The sequence below is a fragment of the Labrus mixtus genome, unplaced genomic scaffold (genome assembly GCF_963584025.1).
Source record: "Labrus mixtus unplaced genomic scaffold, fLabMix1.1 SCAFFOLD_250, whole genome shotgun sequence".
Taxonomy (NCBI): Eukaryota; Metazoa; Chordata; class Actinopteri; order Labriformes; family Labridae; genus Labrus; species Labrus mixtus.
In genome coordinates, this window is record NW_026870307.1 from 7,501 (window position 1) to 16,765 (window position 9,265).

General features: G+C 48.0%; 1 protein-coding gene across 1 annotated transcript in view; it reads left to right on the forward strand.

The window, feature by feature from the left end:
* Positions 1 to 8,932, forward strand: part of LOC132968568 (ras GTPase-activating protein nGAP-like) — a gene marked incomplete at its 5' end in the record, with an annotated part of 16,426 nt that extends 7,494 nt beyond the window's left edge. Inside the window, 6 exons of the mRNA XM_061034232.1 lie at positions 3,947 to 4,125; positions 4,690 to 5,656; positions 5,788 to 5,931; positions 6,189 to 6,391; positions 6,538 to 6,625; positions 8,212 to 8,932. Of these exons, the coding sequence (XP_060890215.1) occupies positions 3,947 to 4,125; positions 4,690 to 5,656; positions 5,788 to 5,931; positions 6,189 to 6,391; positions 6,538 to 6,625; positions 8,212 to 8,379 (1,749 nt within the window). The remainder of the gene's footprint in view (positions 1 to 3,946; positions 4,126 to 4,689; positions 5,657 to 5,787; positions 5,932 to 6,188; positions 6,392 to 6,537; positions 6,626 to 8,211) is intronic.
* Positions 8,933 to 9,265: the final 333 nt, after the last annotated feature.

A 9,265-nucleotide genomic window follows, 5' to 3' on the forward strand; every position in this document is an offset into this window, starting at 1 on the left:
ATCAACTCATAACAAGTGTTATCTGGAGACACTTTACATAAAGCAGGTAAAATACCTTACTCATTGTTATGTTACATAAAGCAGGTAAAAGACCTTACTCATTGTTATGTTACAAAAAGCAGGTAAAAGACCTTACTCATTGTTATGTTACATAAAGCAGGTAAAAGACCTTACTCATTGTTATGTTACATAAAGCAGGTAAAAGACCTTACTCATTGTTATGTTACATAAAGCAGGTAAAAGACCTTACTCATTGTTATGTTACATAAAGCAGGTAAAAGACCTTACTCATTGTTATGTTACATAAAGCAGGTAAAAGACCTTACTCATTGTTATGTTACATAAAGCAGGTAAAAGACCTTACTTATTGTTATGTTACATAAAGCAGGTAAAAGACCTTACTCATTGTTATGTTACATAAAGCAGGTAAAAGACCTTACTCATTGTTATGTTACATAAAGCAGGTAAAAGACCTTACTTATTGTTATGTTACATAAAGCAGGTAAAAGACCTTACTCATTGTTATGTTACATAAAGCAGGTAAAAGACCTTACTCATTGTTATGTTACATAAAGCAGGTAAAAGACCTTACTTATTGTTATGTTACATAAAGCAGGTAAAAGACCTTACTCATTGTTATGTTACATAAAGCAGGTAAAAGACCTTACTCATTGTTATGTTACATAAAGCAGGTAAAAGACCTTACTTATTGTTATGTTACAAAAAGCAGGTAAAAGACCTTACTCATTGTTAACGTTACATAAAGCAGGTAAAAGACCTTACTCATTGTTATGTTATATAAAGCAGGTAAAAGACCTTACTTATTGTTATGTTACATAAAGCAGGTAAAAGACCTTACTCATTGTTATGTTACATAAAGCAGGTAAAAGACCTTACTCATTGTTATGTTACATAAAGCAGGTAAAAGACCTTACTCATTGTTATGTTACATAAAGCAGGTAAAAGACCTTACTCATTGTTATGTTACATAAAGCAGGTAAAAGACCTTACTCATTGTTATGTTACATAAAGCAGGTAAAAGACCTTACTTATTGTTATGTTACAAAAAGCAGGTAAAAGACCTTACTCATTGTTATGTTACATAAAGCAGGTAAAAGACCTTACTTATTGTTATGTTACAAAAAGCAGGTAAAAGACCTTACTCATTGTTAACGTTACATAAAGCAGGTAAAAGACCTTACTCATTGTTATGTTATATAAAGCAGGTAAAAGACCTTACTTATTGTTATGTTACTAAAAGCAGGTAAAAGACCTTACTTATTGTTATGTTACATAAAGCAGGTAAAAGACCTTACTTATTGTTATGTTACAAAGATCCGGCCTATCCATCATGAGCACTTTAGCAAAGCATCAAAAGTTACAGTGGTAAGAAACAACGTTCTTATTAAAAGGCAGAAATCTTCGGCCGGATCCCCGGCTCATGACGAAACAGCCTTCACAGGTCTAGACTGGAACATTCTGGGACCGTAATGTTCTCGAGGGACAGTACGGCACTAGTAGCTCCTTCAGGTAAGAGGTGCCTGGCCATTTAGAGCTTTGTAGGTGAGAAGAAGGATCTTGAATTCTATTCTAGACTGTATAGGGAGCCAGTGCAGAGAAGCCAGGACAGGAGTAATGTGGTCCCATTTCCTGGTTCTGGTCAGTACACGAGCTGCAGCATTCTGGACCCGTTGAAGAGTCTTTAGAGATTTGCCAGAGCACCCTGACAAAAGAGAGTTACAATAATCCAATCTGGAGGTAACAAATGCATGAACTAGTTTTTCTGCATCACTTTGCGACAGGATATTCCTGATCTTGGATATATTACGAAGGTGAAAATAGGCTGTTCTTGAAACTTGACTGATGTGAGAGCTAAAAGACATATCTTGATCAAATAGAACTCCTAGATTCCTAACAGTGGTGCTAGATGCCAGGCTGATGTCATTAAGGACAGTCAAATCACTAGAAAAAGTCTCTCTGAGGTTTTTAGGGCCTAGCACAATAACTTCAGTCTTGTCTGAGTTAAGGAGCAAAACATTTCTGGTCATCCAGGTCCTAACGTCCTTAAGGCATGTTTCTAGCTGACATAACTGACTGGTACCATCGGGCTTCATTGATACATAAAGCTGAGTATCATCTGCATAACAATGAAACTGTATGGAGTGTTTCCTCACAATATTTCCCAGAGGAAACATATATAATGTAAAGAGAATTGGTCCAAGCACTGAACCTTGTGGGACTCCATGGCAAACTTTAGTGTGCATAAAGGACTCATCATTAACATGTACAAACTGAGATCGGTCTGATAAGTAGGATTCAAACCAACTTAAAGCAGTCCCTGTAATTCCAAGTAAATGCTCCAGTCTGTCCAGGATCCGATGGTCAATGGTGTCAAAAGCAGCACTAAGATCTAACAAGACGAGCACAGACAGAAGTCCCCTGTCTGAGGCTAGAAGTAGATTGTTTGTAACTCTAACTAGTGCAGTCTCAGTGCTATGGTGGACTCTAAATCCTGACTGGAACTCTTCAAATAAACTGTTGTCATGGAGAAAGTCACACAGCTGATTAGCTACCACCTTCTCCAGGATCTTCGAGATAAAAGGAAGGTTGGATATAGGCCTGTAGTTAGCAAGAGTTCCTGAGTCCAGAGTAGGCTTTTTAAGTAGAGGTGTGTGTGTGTGTGTGTGTGTGTGTGTGTGTGTGTGTGTGTGTGTGTGTGTGTGTGTGTGTGTGTGTGTGTGTGTGTGTGTGTATGTTAGTGTGTGTCTGTGTGTGTGTGTGTCTGTGTGTCTGTGTGTCTGTGTGTGTGTGTGTGTGTGTGTCTGTGTGTGTGTGTGTGTGTCTGTGTGTGTGTGTGTGTGTGTGTGTGTGTCTGTGTGTGTGTGTCTGTGTGTGTGTGTGTGTGTGTGTCTGTGTGTGTGTGTGTGTGTGTGTGTGTGTCTGTGTGTGTGTGTGTGTGTGTGTGTGTGTGTGTGTCTGTGTGTGTGTGTGTGTGTGTGTGTGTGTCTGTGTGTGTGTGTCTGTGTGTGTGTGTGTGTGTCTGTGTGTGTCTGTGTGTGTGTGTCTGTGTGTGTGTGTGTGTGTCTGTGTGTGTGTGTGTGTGTGTGTCTGTGTGTGTGTGTCTGTGTGTGTGTGTGTGTGTCTGTGTGTGTGTGTGTGTGTGTGTGTGTGTGTGTGTGTGTGTGTCTGTGTGTGTGTGTGTGTGTCTGTGTGTGTGTGTGTGTGTGTGTGTGTGTGTGTGTGTGTGTGTGTGTCTGTGTGTGTGTGTCTGTGTGTGTGTGTGTCTGTGTGTGTGTGTGTGTGTGTGTGTGTGTGTGTGTGTGTGTGTCTGTGTGTGTGTGTGTGTGTGTGTGTCTGTGTGTGTGTGTGTGTGTGTGTGTGTGTGTGTGTGTGTGTGTGTCTGTGTGTGTGTGTGTGTCTGTGTGTGTGTGTGTGTGTGTGTATTTGATGCTGTAACATGAATAAACATCAAATGTCACCTCAGTCCATTTAACCACATTAACGCTGCGTGGCTGAAACTCACAGCATGCCCCCCCCAGCTCCTCCCCCCAGCTCCTCCCCCCAGCTCCTCCCCCCTGAGCTCCTCCCCCTCACCTGTCTCACCTGTGAGAGCTTGTCCTTCAGCTTGGCTCTGCTGTGTGTGACGTGGTTCTGTGCAGTAGCAGCATGTTGTAGTTTGATTTTTGTTTCCATTAAGTTTCCCTCATGTTTATTTTTCCTCCCCCCCCCCTCCTCTCCCCCTCCTGTTCACTTCCTGTCTGGCCGACTCTCTCTGTTGCCACCATCTTGGTTTCCTCCCTCCGCCATCTCCACCACTGCATCCTGGTGCTTCCATTCAAACCATCCACACACACACACACACACACACACACACACACACACACACACACACACACACACACACACACACACACGGCGACCCCAGGGTGAAAATTCCTTCCTGCAGGCCACCGTAGCGAAGCTGGGCCCGCTGCCGAGGATTCTGGGAGACATCTCTCGCTGCCTGGCGGCGCCCACGCCGGTCCAGCAGCAGCTGCGACGCTTCCAGGAGCACAACTCGGCGCACAACATCAGCGGCAGCCTGTCGTCAGGGTTACAGCGGATCTTTGAGGACCCCGCCGACAGGTAACCAATCAGCTGCCGGATCCAACATCACCTGGTCTGAGTAACACTGCAGTCCCTTTAATGTTCAGCAGGGGGCGACTACACAAATCTGATGGTATAGAAAGCCGATGATGAACCGGGTTTATACTTTGTAGAATAAATCAGTGTCTTTGATTATAAGGAGTGACCGATGACCAAATATGGTCACTTCCTGTGACAGAATGTTCTCACTGAAAACATGAACATCCATCTCCTCAGAGCGTCTGTGAGAACAACCAAACGCTGAACAAAACATTTATTCAGGTCGCCATGGCAGCGACTTGTCAATCACAGGTGGCCCCGCCCTAACTCCTCCCCCTCTTTCTAACCCCTCCCCCTCGTTCTGGTCTCTGTGACCCTAAATGGTACCAAAATGTACTAAATGAACGTCACGCTGTGGTTAAAACTTGAAACTAGAGATTGAGAAACTGAAAATGTTTACTGAGGGAGCAACATGACCTCAGAGTCGCCCCCTGCTGGACATTTAAATAATGCAGCTTTACACACATCAGTGATGTTTAAAGATGAATGTGTCACTTCCTGCAGCCGCAGCGACGCCCGCAGCCTGCAGTCCCAGGAGCTGATGGAGGGTTACGGTCGAGGTCAGCGCCCCCTGCTGGCAAAGCAGCATCCCTCCACCCACACCAGCTTCTCAGACCACGAGGAGCGGGACAGCCCGCTACCCAACGGACGCAGCATCTCCATGGTGGACCTGCAGGACGCTCAGAGTCTGCACGGCCCCCCAGGACCGCCGCCGCACCACGAGGCCCCACCCCGACTCAGCAGAGTGGGCTCGCAGGCCTCCATTGGACACGCCCCGCCCCCCCCTCTTAACTTTCCCCACTCCAACCCTCTCACCCCCCAGCCACCGCCCCACCAGATCAAAGCCCCGCCCAGAGACGCTCAGCCGCAGAGCGCGCCGCAGGTGAGGCGGCCGCTGCACCCGTCGCTCAGCCAGCAGCGCAGCCTGCAGCCGCTCTCCTTCCAGAACCCGGTCTACCACCTGAGTAACCCCGCCCACAGCCTGTCCACACGCTCCGCCCACTCGCTGCACCGCGACTCCAGCTCGGAGAACCTGAGCACCGAGAGCTCCCACAACAGTCACAGCAACTCGGACGACTTCGGCAGCCAGGTGGGCGTCAAAGGCCGCGTGGCGTCCAACAGCAGCCTAGACGAGCTGGGCAGCAGGCGGAGCACGCAGAGCGAGGAGTGTTCCACGCCACGCCGACACGCACCGCCGGACCTCCCACCTGGCGCTGCCACAGCCGTCGCCATCCCCCGTCAGAGCACGACGGCGGGTACCGCCCACATTGTCAAGGTAGAGCAGCAGAGCAGGGCAGGGGGCGGAGCCAGGACGCCACGCTCAATCCCTCAAACCTCGTCGCTTCGTAGCAGCAGCAGCGCCAACACCGAGCCGACGCCCGCCACAGGCCAGGCCAACCGCCAGCAGACCCCCTCCTCTGTGGAGAACGTGGCGCCGCCCACGAGGAGCGCCACCAAGCAGGCACAGCAGGTACTACACCAACACACGGGACAGGAAGTGACATTTCTACAATCAATGAATCTAATATTTATGTGGGGAAAAAAAGTGTGTTTGTGATGAAGTGTCTCAGGTGTTTGATGATGTCACTGGTTGGCGCTCAGGTGGTGTCTCCGGTGGAGACGGTGGCGGTGGCGATGTCGCCAGTGGAGAGGACGGCGGCCTGGGTGCTCAACAACGGACAGTACGAGGAGGAGGAGGAGGAGGGAGGAGAGAAGAGCAGAGAGGAGGGCAAGAACACGGAGAAGGTACAAAACAAACTGAAACTGAACGCTCTGACACCTCGTGGTTAAAATGAGTACTGCGGTCTAAACTCATTCAACATAGCAGGACATTTAAAAATTGACTTTTTGTTTTGACCCTCCTGGGACTCCGTATAGTTTCAAATTCAAACTAAACTTACCAGATTTTTAAAGAATGTGTCTGATGTAAATAAAACATGTTGAATAGTACTCAGTGATCACAGTGATGATGATGTCACTCTGACTCCGCCCCCCCTCTTAAGTACGAGCTGGAGATCTCCCGTCTGAAGGAGCGTCTGCGGGTGTCGGGGCGTCGTCTGGAGGAGTACGAGCGGCGGCTGCTGACTCAGGAGCAGCAGATGCAGAAGCTCCTGCAGGAGTACAAGAACCGCCTGGAGGACAGCGAGGAGCGTCTGAGGAGGCAGCAGGAGGAGAAGGACAGCCAGATGAAGAGCATCATCTGCAGGTACGCAGAGACTCCTCCCCCTGCTGGCCTGCAAGTGCAATGACACCAAACACACCCACTTTGTTTGTTTGTGTCTGAGTGAGCGGTGATTGAATTCAGGCGTCACATGTTTTTGTTGCATTACGACCGTGTGTTTGTGCGTGCAGGCTGATGGCGGTGGAGGAGGAGCTTAAGAGGGACCACGCGGAGATGCAGGCGGTGATCGAAGCCAAGCAGAAGATCATCGACGCTCAGGTGACACCGACGTCAGAGCAGCTCTGCACACAGTTAATCAACCAATCACTGGAGAGTATCTCTGAGTTCCTGTAGACGGAGTGACGGGCCGTGTTTAGGCGCACAGCGGCCTCGTCGTCCGTCCACAGGGATCGTTAAATAAAGTTTATTTTGAATGTGGGCGTGGCTCAGAGAGGAAACCAGCAGCAGATTTTAGATCTTTGGTTTCTCTTCGTCTCATCGACTCTTCACTGATTTCAGGTCAGTAACGGATGTGAGGTTAACCAATCAGGCAAGTAGTGACTGTAGCCCGCCTGGCAACCCCCCCCCCCCGCCCTCCCCAACCCCTCCTCACCTCCTCACCCCCCCCCCCCCCCCCCCCCCCCCCCCCCCGCCCGCCCCTACCCCTCCTCACCTCCTCACCCCCCCCGCCCTCCCCAACCCCTCCTCACCTCCTCACCCCCCCACCACCACCACGCTGTTTTTAGAAAACACGCTGCTAATAAGGAGTGCTGACACACCTGAGCACCCAATCACAGAGCAGATATTTACAATACTCAAGTTTTATTACCCAGAATTCATAGGGAAACACATCAGTGGATGTCGACACCAAGCACCCAGGAAGTGCGTCCACTGTTAAAGCCAATTGTACCTGGTGGCCAAATGTGGTATTGCAGCGAGATGTTTTTGAGATACTTTTTTAAAATCATGAAGTTCTAAAAGTTGTAAAATGTGATTAAAGTTAAATTCAGAGATATTTCCCCCCCCCCCCCCCCCCCCCCCCGAGTGCTCCATGACAAACTAGACGCAGCGCTCAGACTTTCAAACTAAAGTCCATTAAAAAAACACGCTTTTTAAAAAAGGTTGACCTGCAGGAGGAGCTCTTGATTCTTGATTCTTGGTTTCAGGTGTTTCAGGTGTTTCAGGTGTTTTTGGTGTTTGGGTGTGTCACGCTCTCACCTGTTTTATTTCTGTTTGCCTGCCCCCCCCCACCCCACCCCACCCCACCCCCCTCCTGAACCAGCAGAGAGCCCCGTCAGAGGGTCCCACAGTCACTCAGGCGTTTGATCAGCTGATTTCAGATCAGTTTGACTCCCTGCAGCAGAGCTTCACTCTCACTCTTTGTTTGTTTGTTTGTTTATTTGTAGATTTCAGTTCTTTTGGGCTGTTTTGTGTTTGCTGCCCTCTGACTCTCTCTGTGTTTCCTGATGTCGGGTCAAAGACGCAACACGACGAACCAATCAGCGACAGTTTCACCTTCACACACCGCTAATGATGTCATCAGAGTTTAACACGACGACCTTAAAAAGAGATTCAGTCCTACAAGAAACTGAGAATCATTTCAGGGAAGACTTGAAAGCTCACAGGTGATGACAGGAAGTGACCAGAGGTGCTGACAGGAAGTGACCAGTCAGAGCATGGGATTAGATTTTAGGCTTTTCTGGAGATTTTAAGGGATTCCTTTTCATCTTAAACTCGGAGGCGATAAAGCGCTGCGATGTGTTTTTTTACCCGACAGTCAGATCGTCACAAACACGCCATTTTGTTTAGCATTTCTCAGTCTGACTTCCTGTCCCGCCCCCTTCCCTTTGTCTCCATCCATTCAGGAGAAGCGGATCTGCTCCCTGGACGCGGCGAACTCCCGGCTGATGTCGGCGCTGGCGCAGGTGAAGGAGCGCTACAGCACGCCGAACCTCCGCAACGGCCTGTCACCCACCAACCCCACCAAACTGTCCATCACTGAGAACGGCGAGTTCAAGAACAGCAGCTGCTGATTGGTCCGGGCGGGACACGAGGAGGCGGAGTTTAAATAGTCTGAATTTAAAGAGTCTATAAATACGAGTGTAAATACTGTGTGTGTGTGTGTGTGTGTGTGTGTGTGTGTGTGTGTGTGTGTGTGTGTGTGTGTGTGTGTGTGTGTGTGTGTGTGTGTGTGTGTGTGTGTGTGTGTGTGTGTGTGTGTGTGTGTGTGTGTGTGTGTGTGTGTGTGTGTGTGTGTGTGTGTGTGTGTGTGTCACAGAAGCACAGTGAGGAAGAAACGAACCAAAAACTCAAAACGCACTCGACTTTTTCTAACTGACTTTTTTTATGTTTTTTGTTTTTTTCTCCTCGAGTGGATTTTTATTTTGTGTTATTTCAGAGTGGATTTCTTCTACTTTTATTTGACCTGACGAGCTGTTGTTGTTGTTGTTGTGTTCTGAGGTTTTTAATTTATTCCTCCACGTCGCCCCCTTGTTGCTCATCTACTGTACTGACTCCTGTAGGGTCAGGGTCAAAGGTCACACCTGTCTGCTGTCCACATGTGGAGAATAAAAGCTGCCTGAAAGCGTTGCTTCTCTTTTGTCGTCTCCATGGAAACAAAAAAGTGAGAATCAAGATTAAAATGAATAAATAAATAAATATGATGTTTGTTGAAGAAACACTGATATATACTTGACATGGGTGACACACGCCCCCTAGGATCCTTCTTGAACCTGAAAGTTTGATGATTACCTGCAGATCACTTCAGGATCCAAAACTGGACAAATGTGTTTGTTTTTTCACTTTTTGAAAACGTGCTTTAACGGCTTTTATTATTTGGGTCCCCACTCCTGGAGGTCATTTTCAGGGACAGTTAAGCAGGAACGCATCGTGCACATACATCCGACCCTTACCTTTATC